At 44.2% G+C, this 22,773-nt stretch overlaps 1 protein-coding gene across 1 annotated transcript; it reads right to left on the bottom strand.

Moving 5' to 3' along the window:
* Positions 1–3,086: 3,086 nt before the first annotated feature.
* Positions 3,087–22,567, bottom strand: aknad1 (AKNA domain containing 1). The gene is made up of 3 exons (XM_055642396.1): positions 22,437–22,567; positions 13,253–13,694; positions 3,087–6,417 (listed from the first exon to the last, which is right to left on the bottom strand). Exons 2-3 carry the CDS (start codon positions 13,584–13,586, stop codon positions 6,026–6,028), a joined length of 726 nt encoding a protein of 241 aa, XP_055498371.1. The 5' UTR covers positions 13,587–13,694; positions 22,437–22,567; the 3' UTR covers positions 3,087–6,025.
* Between the last annotated feature and the right edge of the window lie 206 nt (positions 22,568–22,773).

Raw genomic sequence — 22,773 nt, 5'->3', positions numbered from 1 at the left:
TTTGGATAAATCAAAGTTATCTAACAATTACATAACATTAAAAATAAGTACATATTTTATGCTAGTGACATTGAGCTAGTTGTGTACTGCAGTTGTTGCACTGAAAATAATAGTTATAATATGCTTGCAATGTGAACCCAATTGCAAATCCTTTCCATACTCCTTTGTCCATGTTGGTGATGGCAGATGGAGAATGAAGGATTCTCACACCAATATACTTCAGATTTAAATTGTAACTCAGAATCTTGTTTCTCGATATTTGTAGCATAGACAAGAACCTGAACTGACATTACCAGTAAGTTTGGTTAATGAAGGCACACGATCATCTAATTCAGTGCTTTCATTTGTATGTTGTTAAGATCACTTTGGAAACCTTCCCTAATAACTTAATGAACTGCTAATAATGGTGAAAAAGAAAGACCAAACCTTCCATTAGGGTACCACATTAAAGTAAGAAAGCTTAAGAAGTGTTCAAAGAGATTTTTTTGATTTATTGGGTCCACCTGCTGTCCCAGCTCCTTGCTTGAATCATCACTTATAGTCCTGTCATTCCCATACTTGCAGGTCTGAAGAATCCCAGAGTCTGATGGTGGATCTACCATGCCATAGTGAAGAAACCCCATCCTGAAATGTCTGTGAAAGTTGTGACATCTGCAAATGTTGCTCCCAACTTTGCTGTTGGTCAAGGTTGTGAAGTTATCATTTAATATATAAAAATAGTAAGATTAAAGTAAGTTTGAAGTTTGATCTGTATTTTATGAGGAGTTACGATGAGGGATTACGTGAAGAACCCGCTCAACACGCATGCGCGGCATACTTCAAAGCAGCGGTGTGGAATCACAGATAGACACAGTTATTGAAGTAAACATAGTAAAGACAAGGAGACATCAGTTTATCAGTTTGACCCACATTATTGAGGGTGGGAGCAGAGGGCACGTAATCCCTCATCGTAACTCCTCATAAAATACAGATCAAACTTCAAACTGGTAAGTTCTCGTTTAATCTTACTATTTTACTTCGGAGTCACGTGAGTGACTACGTGAAGACTTCAAAGCTCTGTGATTTCAAACCGTGTAACAGGTATTACTTCACCCACTGCCGAAGTCCTTGAGGGAGGAAGTGTGTTATCGTAATCAACCAATGAATCTGTTTGTAGAAAAACACAATGGTATTTTTTAACAATAACAACAAAGAAATTAAATTGCTCCCCTGGGCTTAAATTAAATATTTGCAGTCTGTAAAATCTTTTCTGCAAATAAAACAGGTTTTGCCAACGGCTTATTATAAAATTTCTGAACGGTCTTTCCCCCGGCCATCCTGCTGTAGCCAGGATGTGGTCTATAGGCACGTCTATTCTTTTGGCCGTCGACGTGGATGCTGCCCTGGTGGAGTGAGATTTGTACATGTTAGTGTTTATCCCAGCAGCTTTTAGCACCTGCTTGAGCCATCTCGAAATGGTTTGGCTCGTCACCCGACCATAAGGTTTTTTATGACTGACCCACAAGGTTTTTCATCTCCCTCGAATATTTTGGTTGTGTCTATGTAGGATAGTAGGTGGGTCATGGCACATAACCGTGGTTCTGGCAGGTAAGCCCGGAATTCCACGTCTGGATTAGGTGTTCCTGGTCTGCTCTGTTTGATCAGTCCCTGGATAATGATAGAGATCTGGTCTGGAGCTGTGAGCATGCTGTCCAGTCGCAATAGGTGTAGTGACTGGACCCTCAGTTCAGATACAAGTGTCATCAACATGAGTGTTTTGAGCATAGATTGTTCCAGGTTGAGGGATCTGGCTGGTGGCTATCCCCTGAGGTATGTCAGGACCACACTGACATCCCATATATGGGTGTACCTTGGTCTAGGGGTTTAGAGTTGTAAATACCCTTCATTAATTTGACCACCAGCGGGTGGGACCCCATGGCCTGTTGTCCTGGAGCTGGTTTTAAATAGACAGGCAGGGCACTTCTAGCTGTGTTGATGGCTCTGTAGCTGAGTCCTTCATCGTGGTGAAGGTTCGCCAGGAATTCCAGTACGTTGGTAACTGTAGCGGTTGAGTAGGTGGTCCCTGTATCCAAGCAGTACTTCTCCCATTTTTTGATGCTGGACAAGTGCTGTTTTTTAGTGGATGTTCGGAGGGATGCTGACATGGTGTCGACGGTTTGTTCTGATAATCCCAGTCCCAGAAGTGGTTTGTGCAGAATCTGCAACCCAGGAGTTTGATTTGTTCATGGCACGGGTGGCTTGTGCCCGACACTGGGTGTTAATAACTCTGGGTCACTGGGGAATACCATCGGAGTTTCAACAACCATGTCATGGAGTATTGGGAACCATGGCTGCGTAGGCCAGTCGGGTACTATCAAAATACCTGAAGCAGAGTCCATTTGTATTGTGCGTAGTCCCCAACTGATGAGGCAGAAGGGAGGAAATGCATAGAAGAAGAATTTCCCCAATCCAGCGCAAACGCATCTACCGCTGCTGCCTCAGGGTCTGGTTCCCAAGCGACATACATAGGTACCTGGTGATTTAGCATTGATGCAAATAAATCAATATCTGGCGTGCCTTATTGCTTGATAACTTTTGCAAATTTTTGGGGGTTTAACATCCATTCGATGTTGTCATTAAATTTACGTGACCTGGTGTCTGCCACTGTATTTAGCTTACCAGGCAGGTAAGTTGCTGATAGCCAAATATGTATTTTGACACACCATTGCCAAATTGTGTTGACCAACTTGTCGCATGATACCGATTTTATGCCGCCTATATGGTTAATGTAGGCCACCACCGTAGTATTATCTATTTGTAACCGTACATGCAAGTGATGCAGCCTGAAGAAGGGTTTCGGCCCTAAACGTCGCCTATTTCCTTCGCTCCATAGATGCTGCTGCACCCGCTGAGTTTCTCCAGCATTTTTGTGTACCTTCGATCTTCCAGCATCTGCAGTTCCTTCTTGAACACATATTTGTGCATATGCTTTTAAACCATAAAAGTCACCCAACATCTCTAGATAATTAATGTCCAGTGTAAGTGGTAACGATGACTCTGGGTTAGTCCATCTACTACGTGCTGGATATAGAGTTAGTTGCTCCCCAGCCTTGAGCACTGGCATCTGTTTGGATAACTAACGTAGGGTTAGTGATGATAATAGGGCTGAAACTATGCCAAACGTTTTTTGCCCGCGACTGTAGTTCTGATATTGCTTCAGTGGGTAACTTTATGACATGATCATAATGACCTGTGTGTCGTTTTGGTGCCTGTACCTTTGCTCTTTGTAAGTTTTGACAGTGCAAAGGTCCGAATCATTAAATTGTTGCAATGATTGTGCAATGAATATGGGTCAGCGCAGCACAGGAATGGGACCTTCAGCCCACAATGTTTGTGATGAACATGATGCCAAGTTAAACTGATCTCATCTGCCTCTACATAAGCCATCTCCCTCTATCCCCTGAACTTCCATGTGCCTGTGTAAAAGCTTCTCAAACACCACTATTATATCTGACTCCACCACCACCCCCTGGCAATGCATTTCAGGACCCCATCATTGTGTTAAAAAAACTTGCTCCGCACGTCTCATTACAGCTATGCCTCTAGGGTTTGGTATTTCCACCCTGGGTAAACGGTTCTGACTGTCTACCCTATCTGCTTCTCTTAATTTTATGTACTTTTTGCGTGTAGGTTTTTTCAACATATAGAGGGAATTTTACACAAAATATATTGTTAACTGTGTCTAACAATAGATTGTCCTACCAATTAAGAATGATGAAATATTACAGCATATGCAACTTTAGGATTATATAAAGCAATTCAGAGCCATCATGTTTCACTGATATACCCAAGTAAAATAAATGGCAAAACCTTACATTTCAAAACCAACAATTAGTATGATGTTTGCTAAAATTAACCCAACATAGGATCAAAAAATTCAAAATCAAAATATTGTAGATGCTAGAAATAAAAAATAAAAAATAGAAAATTCTGGGAATATTCAGCCATTCCAATAATATGTTTAATTTTAAAAAGTCAAGAATTGCCTGTGATTTTTTGGCAGCAACCAAGAATATGCAAAAGGATATGAACACTACAGGTCAAAGACCTGAATTACTAGCTACAGTCTGTACCCACAACAAAAGTTTATTAATTTATATTTTCCTTTCATTGCCTAATATAGGTCTTTGCCACTTTCCCACTCCTTCAGGATACTCCTCGAGGAAACGCTGAATGCAAGAATGGTCGAGAACTCAGTGCAAGTCCTTTGACAATGGTGCAGTATAGTTTTGGTGTCCATTTCATAAATTGTTTGAAATAAAACTCCTGCATATTGTTGATAAAACTAATGCACCTACCTTGCCACCAAACCGCAATTGATCAATGGTATTTTCTGCTTCTGCATACTTTATTAATAGCTTGTCAAACGCTTCCTAAAATTAAATCATGGGAATAAAATTAGAAAGACAGCAGTTTTGTAGGGGAGACATTTTAATTTAGTTTAGAGATACAGTGTGGAAACAGGCCTTTCGGTTCACTGGACGGACCAGCAATCACCACCCTACCCAATAGGGACAATTTACCATTTTTACCAAAACCTACAAACCTGCACGACTGCCATGGGGGAGAAAACTGAAGCACCCAGGAAGAACCAATGAGGTCACAGGGAGAACGTGCAAACTTGGTAAAGACAGCACCCAGAATCGAACCTGGGTCCCTGGCACTGTAAGTAGCACTCTACCGCTATGCTACTATACCACCACATTTATCTTGTTGCACAATCGAACTGAGTGTGTATCGTCGCTTACTACCGGAAATGCCTGCCCAGTCAGGAAGCATTAAAGGCATCATCTGAAACTACCACTGTTCAAGTAAAATTAGACTAAATTGCCAAATTAGACATTGTGAATATAGGAAGAATTAGAAAGGTCTGCCCTGGGTCAGAACTAAAACAGGGACCACCTGATTCAAGACACTACTCTTGGCCCCCGTGCACAGTGGCAATTTGGTTAGGTTATGAATAGCTGGAGGTATCTCAGATGTTCGTGAATCAATTAGATATGGTCCTGCCATTGACCTCATTAATTGTATAGTACAGTGCACACATCTGTTTACAGATCATAAACCTTATATTACCTGCAATTGTTGGAAATGTTCAGGGATCTGATTCACTTCTACGTGGTGGTTTTTGCTATTAACTTCTGTGGTAGCAATGACTGAAAATTGTGCATTATCTAATTTGTTTTGCATTCCATCTATTGTTGAATTATGAATGGCATGGGTTTTTTTTGATGAGCTGAATGAAGGCTTTACTTTATTTAATCTTAATCTTGGACAGTTATAATTAGTGTAAGCATTCATTTTAGGAATTTTGACCTTGGGGCCAATTTTGGAAACGTCAAGTTTCGGATAATGTTGTTTTCCTTTGCCATACTTGATTTCATTGCCAGAAATTGCTCTGCCCATTTTTAACATAGGATTTTGAGCAATTTCTGATACTGTTTTACTACCAAGCAGTGCTTGTACATTCTTTTCTTCTTTTATTTTTGGTGGAGTCTCTGGACAACTTGTCTTTGTTTTGCAGGTGCTACTTTTTCCCCCATTCACCTCAGCAGATTTGTAGTAGTGACAATCATCTTTGACCTCCACTAATTGTTGTTTCATTCCAAGCTTTCCATCCATCTTTGAGATATCTCTTTCGGATTTAGAAAATGTGTTATTCTTTGTGAATAAATCATTCCTGGAATTTGCATTCGAATTTGGTGAAAAGTGGTGGATCATTACAGTTTCTTCAATACTTTCTGTAAAAGAGATTTCTGGTAGAGTCTCAGAATCAATGTACTTAGATGAACTAAGTGCTTGGTCGTCTTCAAAGAAGTAATGTAGAACTGATTTGGCAATATTCGATCTTCCACCACCAAGCCCAAAGCTATTTTCTACTTTAGTTCCATGTCCAGATATCGACATATCAACTGGCTGCTCTGATGTAATAGCACCAAATTCACTTTTATTTTCATGACTAGAAGTATCCACTTTTGCATTCAATTCAATGGAGAGCATATTTTTTCACAATTGACCTTTGGTCTCCAAGTGGAATATTTTGACTTATTTCACCAGTAGATCCATGACCTGATAGGTTCCCAACAAGATTGGATAATGGTGGCAGATGGCCAGCTGAATCAATCCTCGTGTCTGTATTATGTCCACTAACGTTCTTTAAGTTACCATCATAAGGCAGCTCTTCCTGTTCCTCATCACTGATATTGGCAGCTGTGTCCTGACAGTTGTTGCCTTCTAAATTGCTTTTTGTTTCATCGAGTATGTCAGAATAAATAGAACAGTGAATTTCTTGATGATGTTCATAGTTAATATTTTCAGTTTTTATTCTTTTATCTTCATCACTTTCAACGTGCTCATTTTCAATCTTGTAAACAGCGTCTATCGTGGAAACAGAAAAGCAGTAATGTGGAAATACTTTTATTTTCAGTAAAGTCTTGAATTGTAATTTTAATCACCATCAGTCTCCACCCAAAACACACCAGGCAAATTATTTGGTGTTGGTATATTTCAATCAGTTGATCACCAAATTAAATAAATTATGGTTAATATGTACAAAAACTATTTGGATAAGGGGATTGAAGGCTTTGTGGCCATGTTTGCAGATGATGCTAAGATAGGTGGAGGGGCAGGCAGTGCAGAGGAAGCAAGGACTCTACAGAAGGACTTGGACAGGTTAGGAGAGTGGACAGAGAAGTGGCAGACAAAATTCAGTGTAGCAAAGTGCAGTGTCATATATTTTGGTAATAAGAATAAACATGTAGATTATTTTCTAAATGGTGAGAGAATCCAGAAATCGGAGACATGGGAGTGCTGGTGCAGGACTCCCAAAAAGTTAATTTGCAACATTGATATTAATATCCCCTAACCAAAGCTTTACAGGACTTTGGTTAGCCCTCATTTGGAGTATTGGGTACAGTTCCAGTAGCCCCAAAACAGGAGGCATTGGAAAGAGTGCATAGGAAGTTTACCAGAATGATGCCTGGAATAGAGGGTATTACTTACAAGGAGAGTTTGATCAGTCTTGTATAGTTCTCTCTGGATATCCCAGTTGCTGTACACTTTAACTCCCCCTCCCATTTCCACACTGACCTTTCTGTCCTTGGCCTCCTCCACTGTCAGAGTGAGACCCAACAGCACCTCTTAGTTTGATTGGGCAGCTTACACCCCAGTGGTATGAATATTGGCCTCTAACTTTGTAACCCTTGCTTTCCCTCTCTCCATCCCTCCCCCTTCCCAGTTCTCCGACTGCCCCACTGATTACATTGTATCTGTTTGCTTTGTTGTCACCTTCCTCTCGCTAACAATGGTTTATTCTACCTTTTCCTTGAACTTCATCTCTTTTGATCTCTTACACTTCCCACACCCCTGACACACAGTCTGAAGAAGGGTCTCGACCCAAAATATCACCCATTTCCAGTGATGGAAATGGGTTTTAGGAACTAGGGGTACTCTAAGGTCCGTGAGGCTGAGGTTGGGAGGGAGGGGGGTCGGGGGGGATTTTTTATGTGCGGTCATACCCATGTAACAGTACAAGAATGCATAACTTGTTTATTGTGTGTTTATAATATAGTTTATTATGTATTATATGTCATCGCTGCTTTCTTGCCTCTCTCTCTCTCTCTCTCTCTCTCTCTCTCTCTCTCTCTCTCTCTCTCTCTCTCTCTCTCTCTCTCTCTCTCTCTCTCTCTCTCTCTCTCTCTCTCTCTCTCAAACCTCCAGTACAAGCCCCGTGGACCAAGGTAACATGTTGTAAACAACCACGTTCGCTACTTTGATTAGGAGTTTGCATTCCGCCACAGTCCCGCCAGTGGTTTACAGCTGTTTGACATCCGCTTCAGAAAGGAGTGGGTGGTCTACGAGTTGAGCGTCCAGGAGCTGAACTCTGTTTACGGTGGAGAGACGCCAGGTCTGATGAGGGCCAAGTTCTTAGACAGTCATTATGGAATTGGGAAAAGTTCCAATGAGCTATTGAAAGACGTGGACATCCCTTACAGCGTCACTTTCCTCCACACTCTCCATCTCATGGAGACTGGAAACCAAAGATCCTATAGCGGAGAAAGATAGTCCACTCGACGAAAAAGCCGTAGTAGGGTAATCTTCAGCACCATTTCTGTAACTGGCTTCCATCTCCGCTCTAGAATCTTTGCTTTGGTCATGGCTTCAAGCACAAATCATTTTTTCTCAGCTGCAGGTGATCATTTTGATATTCCTCCCTAGTTTGCCTAGTCTGCCTACTAAAATATTGCCATTTGGAAGGAGCTCCAGAAAATCCTGTACCCACTTAAGCCATCCTCCCCCGCCAGGGCCGGCCTTAGGAGGTGCGGGGCCCAATTGGGAACAATTTTGGTGAGTCCCAGGTTCCCAGCCAAGGTCTATAGAAGGATAGAAATACAAATAAAGTCTATTATAGACTTTATATCTCTGTGGTAGAATGGAAAGTAATCAAAATGTGTGCTTAAAAAGTGCCTGCGAGTTAATGGACCAAACAGATCTAAGCTACATTTTAATATAAAATTACATACATGTAAGCCTACAAGTAACAAAAAAAATGTATAGATCACCTTTGAAAAGTACAGTTACAATACCACACAGTGACTGTGAAATGAAAAAAAAAAATTAGATTCTGGAAAACCATTAACTATTGGTGAAAAACCAATCTAGGCATTACATTTTGGGCTTCAGCCCCATCCTACCCTTTGGGCTTCCACCCCATCCTAACTTAGTTATGTGTGTGTGTGTGTGTGTGTGTGTTAGTTGTCTGTGTGTGTGTGTGTGTTAGTTGTCTGTGCGTCGTGTGTGTGTGTGGGAGGGAGGGAGAGAAGGGAGGAAGGAGTCTGAAGAAGGGAGTGAGGGAAATAGAGAAAGAATGGAGGGAGGGAGGGAGGAAAGGAGAGAAAGAAGGGAGGGAGGGAAGGAGAGAAGGAAAAAGAGAGAGGAAGGAGAGAAAGAAGGGAGGGAGGGAAGGGAAAAGAGATAGAGGAAGGAGAGAGGGAAGGAGAGGTGGGAAGAAGGGAGGGGAGGGATAGAAGGGGAGGAGAGAAGGGATGGAGAGGGCCGGCGGCAGGAGCGGATGTTGGGGTCTGGGCGGATGGGTGTGAGTTGAGGCGAGGTTTGTAAACGTTGCTCCAACCCCCGGCCCGGCCCTGTATGGTTCACCACATCTTTCCGGGGAGAGAGAGGGGTGGAGCCGGGGCTGCGTGCGTGAAGCTCCTGGTCTCGGTCCGCACCGATCTGCCGGACATGGTGTGTGTGTGTGTGTGTGTTTGTTTGACGGAGTCTGAGGGGAGAAGCGCCGGCACCAACAGCGAGCGAACGCGCGGACAGACGGACGAAAGCTCATGGAGCCAAATAGGTGACATTTCGGGCGGAGACCCTTCTTCAGGCTGACAGTCAAGGGAAAGGGAAATGGGAGGTATAGGCATATCTTCCATTCTTTTGTCCTCAGTGCCGTCTATATCTCTTGTTCCTCTTTCCCCTGACCCAGTCTGAAGGGTGTCGACCCGAAATGTCATCTATTCCACTCTATTATCGTTGCTTTTGTCCGTTTGTCCGCACGTTAGCTTGCCCTTGGTTTAAGTAGCGCAGGATAAAACTGCGAATTCACACACAGACTGGAAACTGAAAAGTAGGGGAACGCCTTCCCCTGCATACCCCCCCCCTCCTCCATTTCCATCACTGCCCATTCCTTCTATCCAGAGATCCTGCCTGACCCACTGAGTTACTCCAGTATTTTGTATCGATCTTTCTTTACCACCCTGTTCAACCTATGATGCCCCTTTCAGGGATCTATGTACTTGCACTCCTAGGTCCCCACTGTATACTAAATGTCCTACCATGATTTGACTTCCCAAAATGCAACACCTCACACATATCTGAATTAAACTCCATTTGCCATTCCTCGGCTGACATACCCAGCAAGATACTGCTGTAATTTTTTAATTACCTTCTTTGCTATCTACAATACCACCCATGCAAACTTAATCATGCTTTGTACATTCTCATCCTATCCATTGATAGAAATACTAACAATGGGCCCAACGCTGACCCAAAGCGCACGACCAGTCCACAAGCCTCCAGATCAAAAATAACCTTCCACCATCACCCTCTCAGCCAGTGCTCATGCAATTTTATCCTCAAGCTTCCCAGTGTTCTTAAATATTCCGGATCAGAGTGTTAAGGGGCTGTTCCACTGTACGAGCAAATTCAAGAGTTCTCCCGAGTTAAATAAAAAATCAAACTCATGGTAAGCACATAGAATGTACGCAGTGGGTACGTTGGAGCCCGGGACGTCTCTTAGCGGCTCGTAACGCTAACGGGAAACGCGGTAAGCTCGGGAAGACTCGTGAAGATTTTTCAACACGTTGAAAAATGTCCACGAGAGCCCCGAGTACCTACGAGCAGCTATTGCCGTAATTCTCCGAGTTCAAATTAGGGGAAACTCGGGAAAACTCTTGAATTAGCTTGTACAGTGGGACAGCCCCATCAGTTGCCAGGACATGCTGCGAGGACAGATGATGGAAGCATATAATAGCGAATTTTAAGTTTCAATCAGACAAGCACATAAACAGGCAGGGGATGGTGGGAGAAAGATTATGTGCAGGCAGATGGGATTAGTTTAAATTGGCATCATGGTGGTCAGAACCAACATCGGGTGAAGGGCCTGTTTCTAAGAAGTCCCTCAACGCTCTATTAAACTAAGTGACGTGTAAAACTAGATAGGCATTTACGTGGTCAAAAATTGGAAGGATTGATAAGAGATGTAGAGGTCAGGAGCAGCAAGTCACAAAAAAAGCACAAGCAAGGAGAAGTTAAAGAAAATGGTGGCACCGTCAGGCTGAAGTATGTTTATTCCAATGCAAGGAGTCATGTAGAGAAAGATTTATTTGGGGCTTGGAACTATAATGTTGTGGTCATTGTGGAAATGTGGTTGCGAGAGGGACAATGGTGGCAGTTCAATGTGCCGAGGTTTTGATGTTTCAGATGTAATCAAGATAGGCAGAAGAGCTGGAGGTGTTGCGTTATTAATCAGGGAGTTTGTTATGGCGGCATTTCGAGAGGACATACTGGAGGGTTTGTCTGCTGATATAGAGAGCACTTCGAAATGAGAAAGGTGCAAGCTCTAATAGGATTTACCATAGGCCTCAAATTTTCAAGCAGGAGATAGAGGGACATTTACTGTATGTAGTCAGATTAAGCACCAAAAGATGCCAAAGCTACAGGGTTGTCTTAACATCGACAATATTGGCTGGGACGCTTCGTGCCAAAGGCTTAGGCAGGGCAAAATTTGAGAGGTGTATCCAAGAGGGTTTCTTGAAACAATATGTGGATAGTCCGACCCGATTCGGAACAAAGTGAACTTTATGCTGGGAAATGAGCATAGCCAGGTTTTTCAATGGAAGATCATTTTGGGGACAGTGATGATAATTCGGTAAGTTTTAATGTTGTTTTGAATAGGAAGAAGGCTAAACCTTGCGGGAAATTACCAGATTGGAGAGGGCAAACTAGACCTATTAGCCAGGAACATGGGAGGTTACACTGGGAGCAGTTGTTTTTGGGCATGTCCACATCTGACATATGGGAGTCATTTAAAGGCCAGTTGATAGGAATTCAGAACTAGCATGTTTCAGAAAGGAGGAATGGATAGATAAGGATGGCAAAGTAGCAGTATGGTGGCAAAGATCAGTGTGGTGCTTTCTGCATAGAGCCATAAGGGATGAGTGTGATTTTTAATGTACATTTGTTATCATTTTCTACTGTGGAGAAGATCATGGAAGCTAAGGAATTAAGTCAGGAGTTACAATGTCTTAAATCAGATACAAATGACCAAAGAATTATTGACAGCTTTAAATCACATTAAGGTGGATAAATCCTCAGGGCTTGAACAAAGGTCAAAGGTATTTTTATTGGTCACATTTACATTCACCGAGGTGTAATGAAGTGAAATGCTTTTTGCCATTTTGCAGCACACAAAGAAAGAATAGACATAACACCAATGAGAGTCTTAAACACAAAGAACATCCCCCCACAATGGCTCCCACCATGAGGGAAGGCACAAAGTCCAGTCCCCAACCCCAATTCACCCATAGTCGGGCATATTGAGGCCTCCACAGTTGCCTCTACGGAGGCCAGATGTTCCAGGCCGTTCTCACCGGGTGGTGGTGCTCCGGCGTCGGGAGAGTTCTCACAGCGGCATGGGAACCCTGGAACGGCCGCCTCCGTACTGGAGGCCGTGGCTTCCGAAGCCGTCAAGGCCGCGCCGGTTGGAGCTCCACAACTGGCGATCTCGTCGCGAGATCCCAGGCTCCCGGTGTAAAGTTCGGCACCGCCGTCCGCAGCTGGCCGCTCCACAGTCCCGCAGCTCCGCGATGTTTTAGCCGGCGATCTCAGCTCACCGGAGCTCCAGCGTGGTGACCCAGGCAAGGCATCGCCCGCTCCACGATAGCGCTCCAGCGCTGTGCCGCCGCCGAAGCCGAGGTTCTGGGCGGTCCGCGACAGGAAACGCCGCTCCAGGCCCGCTGGTAGGCCGCGAGGACGGGTCAAAGCTGCAGCCCGGAGAAAAGCTGCCTCTCCGACCAGGTAGGGACCCTGAAAGGCAGTTACCCCCTTCCCCCCCCACACCCCCCACACAAAAAAGTCTAGACCTCCAAACAAAACACTTTAACTAACTAAAAATAAAAATAAAACGGTGAAAAGACAGACAACTGCTTCAGTTCAAGTTCAGAGAGTCAAAGTTATACAGCATGGAAATAAGCCTGTCACCCCAACTTGTCTATGCTGACCAATATACCCCATCTACATTCGTCCCACCTGCCCATGTTTAGCCCATATCCCTCTAAACCTATCCTAACCATGTATCTGTCAAAATGGGTTGTAATATCTGCCTCAACTACCTCCTCTGGCAGCTCATTCCATATACCCATCACCCTGTATGAAAAAGTTGCCCCTCAGGTTCCTATTACATCTTTCCGCCCTAACCTTAAACCTATCTCTCATGGTTCTAGATTCCCCTACTCTGGATAAAAGGATGTGCATTTGCCTTATTTATTCCCCTCATGACCTTATACACCTCTAGATAATATTCATTCACGTGGTAACCATTGCTGAATTTATGGGATACCAATGGATGTACTGCAATATTTTGTTACCTGTGAGAATATAATGGGAATCCCTTCATAGAAAAGCAAAATAATGGTCACTTTTTTTAAAAACAAACCTGCTGCAATGTTGAAACCAACATCTTCTGCTGATGACTGAGAAAGGCAGATGATATAGGAATCACATACATCATTAAAATTTAAGTTGAAATCATCATCCACATCGAGGAGTATTTCATGTTCAAACGATTTCTCCCATAATAAAGGATTCTTTGTGCCTTGTTCGTTCAATTCATCTTCTGTGATGCCAAGTGAATTTTGCAAATTAATGCAATGGTTCTCCACATATCTTACAAACTGATAATCGTCCATTTTCTCTAAAATGTCTTCACTGGCTTTTGCATCTGATTCATCTGTGCTATCAAGGTTCATGCCTTCTTTAAAACATTCCATTTCTCTGTCAACAGAAATTTATGCCATTTTTGGTATATGCGATCTTTAAAACAGGTTTATGTTTTCATTCAGTGAAATGTGAAATAAGTACTCCAGAACTGGAATAATCTATGCAGGACAGAAACAAAGAGTATCATGTCAGAGTCACTATACATAAAATTTGAATTCACTTTTAAAATATTACCAAATATTCAGTCAGTAACCAAATGCCAAATAATTTAATTTTAAAGTACCATATACTGTGGCATTGTGCCAAATTACATTGCATGAAATAATTCAACAACAATTAATAGGTGTCTAGTGTGTTTACCACATCTACCCCGGATATTTCTGCACAATTCTGCACAAAACCTCTTACTAGCATAAAATTAAAATTTATCATTGTATTTAAATGAAACAATTTAACAGTACACATAGTACACATAATAGCAATTGAGATAGTTTCAGTAAGCTTGAAACTGATGGGCCAGGTTTCATTATCAATAACTCAGCGGGACAAGCAGCTTCTCTGGAGAGAAGGAATGGGTGACGTTTTGGGTCGGGACCCTTCTTCAGTCTGAAGAAGTTACTTCAGCATTTTATGTATTCCTTCAATTTAAACAAGATATGTGTTCTTTCCGACAAAATGAATTGTCAATAGCTAGGGGAATATGAGTTTAAAGGCTTTAAATGTGAAAAATCTCCTCACTGGAGAGAACGGACTCATTTGGACCATCCAGACCATCCAGATAAAATATTGCAGTCACAAGATAGGATCAGCCAAGGAGATGCATCTCTTGACTCTCCAAGTCCTTTTTGCTATCTGCAATCTGATGGAACACACCCTAGTTCCCTGGATGTTAATAGCTCAAACAGTATTCAAGAACGTCAGTAATAACCAAGCCAAGGAAAAGCATCTGACTGGAACGCCACTTTCCAACATTAAAACATTCACTCCCTCTATTATTAGTTAAATGCAACCAGAATATCACATCCACTAGATGCATTACAGGAACTCAAAGGCTTCTTCAATATTAGTTACCAAAGCCACAACTTCCACTGCAAAGCAGTGCATGGGTTGCAACCATGTAGGAACACCATCTGCAATTTGCTTCAAATTGTATATTTTTTTAAATTAGGAAGTGCCAGGATTTTCAACAGGCAACCCAAGAGCATTTTAGGACTATTTTTTAAAAAAAGCAGATATCAGTCCATACTAGCATGGATAGAAGATTGGCTGACTGGCAGAAGGAAGAGTGGGAATGAAGGGAACATTTTCTGGTTGGCTGTCAGGGACTAATGGTGTTCATCATGGTTTGATATTGGATCTGCTACTTTTCACCTAATTTGTTAATGATCTGGATGGTGGAATTGAGAGCGCTAGAATATAAAAGCAAGGATGAAATGTTGAGGCTGTGTAAGGCACTGGTCTGAACACATTTGGAATATTGTGAGCAGTTCTGCGCCTCATATCCGAGGAAGGATGTGCGAGCATTGGAGAGTAAACAGAGGAGGATTATGATATGAATGATTGGGCTAATATGAAAAGTGTTTGAAGGCTCTGGGTCTGTATTCGCTGCGTATGCAAATCAGAGTCACCAACTGTAGGTGACAAAGTTACAAAGTATTTCATTTTAGTCCCCAATGGTCACCCTTTGTTCTCAGCGGCCGCCCACGCCGATCCCCTTGTTCTCGGCGGTGCATCTGGCGCCCACGGGGCCTGTCCAACCTCCGGCATCTTCCGTCAGCCCGTCCTCAACTGCTGGCCCCTTCTTCAACCGCCGGCCCCTGTCCTCAATCGCTGGTCCCTTCCGCATCCTCGACCATTGGCCCCAGTCCTCGACCTCAACCGTCAGCCCCTTCCTCATTCCTGACCACCAGTCCCCGTCCTCGACCGCCAGCCTGCACCCCCGACTGCCACCCCCCCCCCCCCCCCCCCCCCGTCGTCGACTGCCAGCCCCCATACTCAATCTGCCACCGCCAACCACCGGCCTCGACCACCTGCCCCTTCCTCATCCTCGACCTCCAGCCCACGTCCTCGACTGCCGTCCCTTCCACATCTTTGACCGCCAGCCCTCGTCCTCGATCTCAACCGCCAACCCCCATCATCAATTGCCAGCCTCTTCCTCGTCCTCGACCACCTCCTTGACCGCTGGCTCCCATCCTCGATTGTCGGCCCCTTGCGCATCCTCAACCGCTGGCCCCCAACCCGACCCCAGACGCCTGACCTCTCGACCGCTAGTCGGTCCTCTCCATACAGTCCACCTCTCTTCCCTCTCTATTAGCCATTACCCCTCTTTCACCCCACATGAAATGTCACAACCCAAAACACCGAAATCTCTTCACAGATGCTCCCTGAATCGCCAAGTTCCTCCAGCAGATTGTTCTTTGTCACAGATTCCATACCTGCAGTCTCTTATGTCTTTGGCAATGAAGATAAATCACAAAGGTCAACAACACTGTTTATCTCTCATTCTGATTCATTCTTCTATCTTCACAAATTACTACCCTACTTGCTGAACTTTCGCATGCAATTCAGATGTCGCATCTATACTTTTACACATTTCTTACCCGTCATCCAGGAATGCAAAGAGCTTCTCCAGGTGAAGCAGCAAGTCCTTACACTTCTAAGAATCCAGCATACTGCACTCAGTGATCAAAATGCAGGCACCTCTATCATCAGAGAAACCATGGCAGATTAAGTGACAACTTTGCAGAGCACATGTCTTCAGTCTGTAATGCAACTCGGGGCTCCTTGGAGACAAAGAGACTGCAAATCAAAGTCAAAGTAGCCTTGCGGTCCTACATATAGTAAAAAATGACAAAAACACACAATAAACACAAATTAACATCCACCACAGTGAGTTCACCAGGCACCTCCTCACTGTGATGGAAGGCAAAAGTCTTAAGTCTTTGTCTCTTCCCTTCTTATTCTCCCTCTGCGCCGTGGCGATCCAGGCTTCGGATGTTGTGACCCCGCCGGGTGATGGTAAGTCAGTCCCGCGGCTGAATCCAAGCTCCGCGAATGGGCTGGTTCAACTCTGCGGCCCGGGGTGGTCGAAGCCGCCGAAGATGCCACCCTCCAGTACAGCGGACGCAGCTGTTGTCGCGGGAGCTCCGGAGAACAGGTCACCAACCTGTGACTTGCGAGCTCCCGACGATGTCGTCCACTGGGCCCGCGGCCGATCCTCCGAGGTCGGGTCACCACTGCCCGCTCCGAGGTCGGCTCACCGCTGCGGCTGCCCGTTCCGAGGTCGGGTTGCCACTGCCGCTGCTCGCTCCGAGGTCGGGTCGCCGCTGCGGAGACAGGGGATACGACTAGAGAAGTCGCATCCCCCCGAAGTAAGAGACCAAAAACATGTTGGAACCGGGAGCAAATAAAGAGTACCGAAGCAACACAGCAGGTCAGGCAGTATCTGTGGAGGGAACTGGACAGATGACATTTCAGATCAGGACCTTTCTTCAGACCGATGAGACAGAAGGACGAAAGCTAATAAAGCAAAGCGAGGGGAAGGAGTGGGCAACAACTGGAAGGGATAGGTAAATTCAGGCAGGGAAGGGCAATTGGCAAATGTCTGAAGATAATAACAGAGGCTAGAGGTAAATGGAGATAAAAGGGTGCAGATGATGTGCAATCTCACAAGAAAGGGAGGTGAAATGAATATCCAGATGTAGTTACAAAGACAGATTTACTTGTACCTCTTCCAATCTCATCTATTCCAATTGGTGCTTTCAATGTGGCTCCTTCTACATTGGCAAGACCAAGCACCGACCATTTCCCTGAACACTTGCATTTGGCTGCCACGGCTTGCTAGAGTTCCTGGATACCAGCCACTTTAACTCCCCTTACCATAACAACCTTTCTGTTATTGGCCAGGGTGGGCCCACGCAAACTGGAAGAGCAGCATCTTATTCCGCCTCAACTCAACAGCATGAACACTGAACACATATATGAGATAAACACACCTTCTCATCCACCCCGTTTTCAACCTTTGCCTGCACACGCTCCTTTCTCCCACTGCCCCCATCACCCCATTCCTCTCTCTCTACTCTGAGGCCATTTTTCTTTTATCTCCCACTTCCTCAATTCACTCCTCATTTCACTCCTCTTCCCCATTGCCCACATTACCCACTCCTCTTCCCCCACTACCCACATTTCACTCCTCTTCCCCATTACTCAGTTCCACATCCGCACTCTTTTGTCTCCATTTCACTTCTAGCCTTTGTTACTATTCTACCCACCTCCCAATCATCCCTCCTCACACAAATGCAACTATCACTTGCCAGTAACCAGCCACCCAGCACCTTCCCCTCTCATCTTTACGAGCTTTCTCCCTTCTCCCTCATCAGTCTCCTGATCTGAACTGTCACCTGTCCATTTCCCTCTACAGATGTTACCTGGCCTGCCGAGCTCCTTCAGCATTGTTTTTTGCTTGGAGCTGCCTGTTATCAACCACTTTAATTCTCTCTCCCATTCCAACACCCATCAGTTTATTACAAAAGATGGCCAACACAAGCCTGAGGAACAGCACTACATGTTCCATGTCTGGACTTTACAGCCTTCCAGAGTTGTTGGGGAATTTATATTTTCTGTACTAGAACCAGCCATTTCTACTGCAATCATTCTTTCAGAATAGGGTTCAGTTTCCCTGTTGTGAAAAGCCTCCTTCTTTTATGTCCATCATCTATGTTTCAAATGTTCGGCCAGGCTCTTGCACAGTGGACAGCCTTCTCGTTTACCACTGCTAGATCTTCCAGGCAGCATTGTTCACCAAGAAGTGGGCATCTTAGTAAGTGTGGAAAGGATTGTACAGATGTTCCACATTCACATTCTGTGTCTGCCACATCTGCATAGCCCCATTTGCTCATATTGGTCTTGCATCGGCCCATCCCTGTACGAAGCCTATTGAGGGACTTCCAGGTCTTCCAGTCACACCTGTGACCAGGTGGTAGCTGTTCCTTGGTTGGGATTGGCATCTTTACGTGGTGGTGGTTTTCACTGCGTTTCTTTTCCCATAAGGCTAGTCTGGTTGCTTGAGGAGACTGTGACAGTGGCTGGACTGTGTGAAGGAAGCTCTTCCTCGACTTCAGCCATTTTGGGGCTGGGTGATGGGAGTATCAGTACAGGAATGGCGGGTGTCCCCAACTTGTCTACTACGTTCAGTTCTACCGGCAAAGATCTGCAGATTCCTAGTTGAGCAATACCCGCCAAGGCATGCAAGCTATCCACATCCGTTGGTTTTAGGCAGCCAGTGATGCATCTGCAGCTGTCATTAAGGGCAGCATCAACTTTGTTAGCATGAGATGATCTCTCCCAAACAGGACAAGCATACTCTGCAGTAGAGTAGCACAGCGCAAGAGCAGTTGACCGCAGTGTGGATGCATTGGTACCCACGACGAGTTTGCCAGCTTGTGTGGGAGGCTGTTCCTCGTCCTCACTTTGGCCTTCACCCTTTCGATGTGTTGCTTGAAGAGGAGGGTCCGGTCCAGAGTGACCCCAAGGTAGACAGGGTAGTCACAGTGTCTCAAAGGGACACCATTCCATGTTAAGGACAGCTTCCTCCCAGCTTTGTGATTACAAAGGTGGAATAGGCTGACTTAGATCTTAGCAGGGTTTGCCTTCAGTTGGTTGTAGTAGTTTGTCAAGTTGTCTAAGGATGATGACTAAAGGTTCTGTCCCACTTATGCAACTTTTTGAGCGACTGCAGGAGACTATGTGGTTGCCACATGGTCGCCACATGTTCTCGGGTGGTTGCCAGGTAGTCGTTTTCATGGTCGTGGGGAGTTCCCGCATTCTGGGAACTAGTCGCGGCCTCATTATGGATCCCGCAAATTTTTCAACATGTTGAAAAATTGGTGGCAACCAGAATTAAGCCACCATGGAGAGTAGCGGGGAGGTCCTAGTGGGTTGCCAGGAGGTCGAAGGTTGCTGTAAGCTGTAGTTTTCAGAACCACGGATAATCGACCGATAATGCCAATGTCCACCGAGCTTCACAGCCGTGTATCTCTGGCTTCTTAAAAGTTGTCTCCACTCCTTCTCCCCCCTTCCCCCCCCTCTTTTAAAGGACTTACGTGACCCTTCCCGTACACTGTGCTTTCACCATCTTAATTACAGCGCCAACCTTCCTGTTCATCGCGGTATATGTCTGTATCACATTGACTTTGCACCGTGTGAATTTCACTCAGACAGTGCTCCCCCCGCTTTCCCTGTCCTCAGTCTGCATAACGCGCTGGTGAAGGAAGTGATGTGTGTGTATGTTCCAATCTGACAGTCGCCGTTCCAGTCGATGGTTTTTCAATGAAAAATCGCCTAAGTGGGACAGGCCCATAAGGATGAAAGCCTGATATGCTGGGCATGTCTTACCCGTCAACAGAATGTTGCCTGCAACTTTTCTCCAACCTAGAGATATTTTCTCTGCCCAAAATGTTTTCATTGCAACATTTTTCATCTGTCCCAAATAAACTGTGATTCATGGTTTTTAGATGCACTAGCCAGGAACCATTGTATCTATCATTACAAGCACTGCAAACATTTTGAGTGTTTCAATAAGATCACCCCTCATTCTTCCACTCATCATGATTGAATCAACAATATCTGTGGAATGCAACAATAAACTAAGAGTTACCATTACTACCAATCAGATTACAGATGCAAACAAGATAATTTACTTATTGAATCTAATGCTTCAATTGTCTTTAAATCCCAAAAGCAAATAATGGAAATCTTTAAGAAGGAACTGCAGATGCAGGAAAATCAAAGGTAGACAAAAGTGCTGGAGAAACTCAGCGGGTGCAGCAGCATCTATGGAGCGAAGGAAAATTAAATGTTGCCTATTTCCTTCACTCCATAGATGCTGCTGCACCCGCTGAGTTTTTCCAGCACTTTTGTCTCCCTAATGGAAATCTTTATTTGATATCACTTTAAAATATTTAAGAGACTGGGTAATTCAAGCTGTAACTAATTACCTAGTATGACTTAATACTGCATTATTTATTGATTCCTCAAGTATTGTAGATAGCTGAAATAGAATTTTAAAGGTGGAAGATGATATACTTCTATGCCATTTTCAATTACTTGTTTGATCCTATAGATTTAACGCAGTTAATGATAGAAAATAGGGGTAAAAATTAAAATGGAAGCAATTAATAACTTGCTTTTTTAATATAGCTTCTGTATGATACACAGGAAAATTCGTTTTCTTGTAATTCTTGGAGCAACCTCGTGAAAATATACTTTCAGAACAAAGAATAATATTGAATTGTTGGTCATTTTGATATATTCAAAAAACTTAACTTCAACATGATAATGGAGAAAATTAAATGTTAAAGAGAAATTAAAATTATCTTTTCAATTTCCATTGAAGAGAATGTTAAGAACAGAAAATCTTTAATGTTGATTTCTGCTTTGTCTGGCAAGTATAGAGTCAAATGAAGCGTTCAATTGAACTTGGTTGTCACAAGCCATTCACAATTTTTCATTCTGCCACATTTAAATTAACATGCTCAGAAGCATACCATATCAATCTTTCTTATCATGCTTTAATAACTAACCACACAATGGAACTGTAATCTTCTATGCCATTACTTCTCACTCATTTAATAATTGTTGCATATTTTCTGTACCCATCTCCACAAATCCCTCAGGCACCATGCTCCTCAAAATATCAATTTACCATGGGCCTATGACATCTGGTTATGGACAACTCTGCCAAAGAAAATGTTTCGTACTAGGTACCCTATTTATCGTCTGCATAATTTTATATCCTTCATCTCGCACTTTGCTTCATTGCTCTGCAAGAACTTAATGGATTTGCAATGAGTAATTCTTTAAGCTCACAACATTGGATGTGCAACCAAGACAACATGGAATAGGAACTAAATAAAAAGGCCCCTACAACAAGATGACAGCAGGTCTATCACCCCAACATTTGTCTGCCTTATGCCCATAAACGTGGATTCCATTGGTAACCGATCTCCCTATAGCTCACGCTCTAGTCCTGGCAACATCCTCGTAAATCTTTTTTTTGACCCTTTCAATGTAGGTAATTTTTGTTATACCTTGTAGAGAATATATTTTTTCAGCAAGGCCGAAATTGTATACAAAGTCGTTGTTAATGCATTACCAATCAACATCCTTGGACCAGAAATTAAATCACTGACGTGTTCAAGTGTACTTCACCATACTTAGAAATGTAAAATATTCTCTTGTTTCACGGTTGGCTATTCAACACCTTTGATTTTGGATCAGACTAGTCACCATCCTTATATGGTTTAAATTCTGGTCAAGAATTAAGCTGGGATATTCACTAGATTTGGAGTTGTCAGCTGGTAATTCCACCACGTTGTGGTGCATAAAATTGAACTGAAGTATTTGGAGAAACATAACGGGCATGGGATGCCACGCTCGGGCTGTTAGATCCGTGATTTCAATAACTGGCAGCGCATGAAACGATTTGCGATGAGGGTGCAATAGAATTACGCGCAGGGACACGCTTGCACCAATGTTACTCCAGAGATGCAAGCGTTTGCTACACTGCTCCCAGTTACAGGGATCTTGTGAGTAAGTGGCCGAGAATCTCCCAGTCACTTCACTAGTCTGTGGCCGGAGAATCAGGAAAGGAGAGGCACTTAAATTACTGGACGCCTTTCCTCCATCCCAAAACCCGAAATTACAGATTGACCAGTGGGAGAACGCAAACTCGCAGACTGGTTAAGTTTGAAGAAGGGTTTCGATCCGAAACGTTGCCGATTTCCTTCGCTCCATAGATGTTGGATGCTGCCTCACCCGGTGAGTTTCTCCGTGACTTTTCCAAAGTGTGCTTCCTGCCCTCAGTGCCCCCCTTCTTAAAAATAACACCCGTTAACACTCACCCATGTTGCCCAAAGATACTAGAGGATCTTTGATGTTGCCGGTGGGTGCCGAGGAGGAGCTCGAGCTCGTGCCCGCGCTGTCCAACGGCGACAATTTGTCAGTCTCGCTGCGCTGCCCTCCCGATCGTAGAGGGACGTCCCTCTAGGATCTTTGGCGCTGCCCTCCCGCTCGCGCTGTCACTCTCCCCCGCCCCTCCCTCCCCCCCCCTCGCTCTCGGGCTGTCCCTCTCCCCCGCCCCCTCGCACGCTATCTCCCCCGTCCCCTCTCCCCCTCCACCCCCACCCTACTCACGCTGTCACTCCCCCCCCCTCCCCTCGCGCTAACTGTCCCTCCTCC

Source organism: Leucoraja erinacea, chromosome 10, assembly GCF_028641065.1.
Source record: "Leucoraja erinacea ecotype New England chromosome 10, Leri_hhj_1, whole genome shotgun sequence".
NCBI classification, from domain to species: domain Eukaryota; kingdom Metazoa; phylum Chordata; class Chondrichthyes; order Rajiformes; family Rajidae; genus Leucoraja; species Leucoraja erinaceus.
This window is presented reverse-complemented; position numbering and strand designations above follow the sequence as displayed.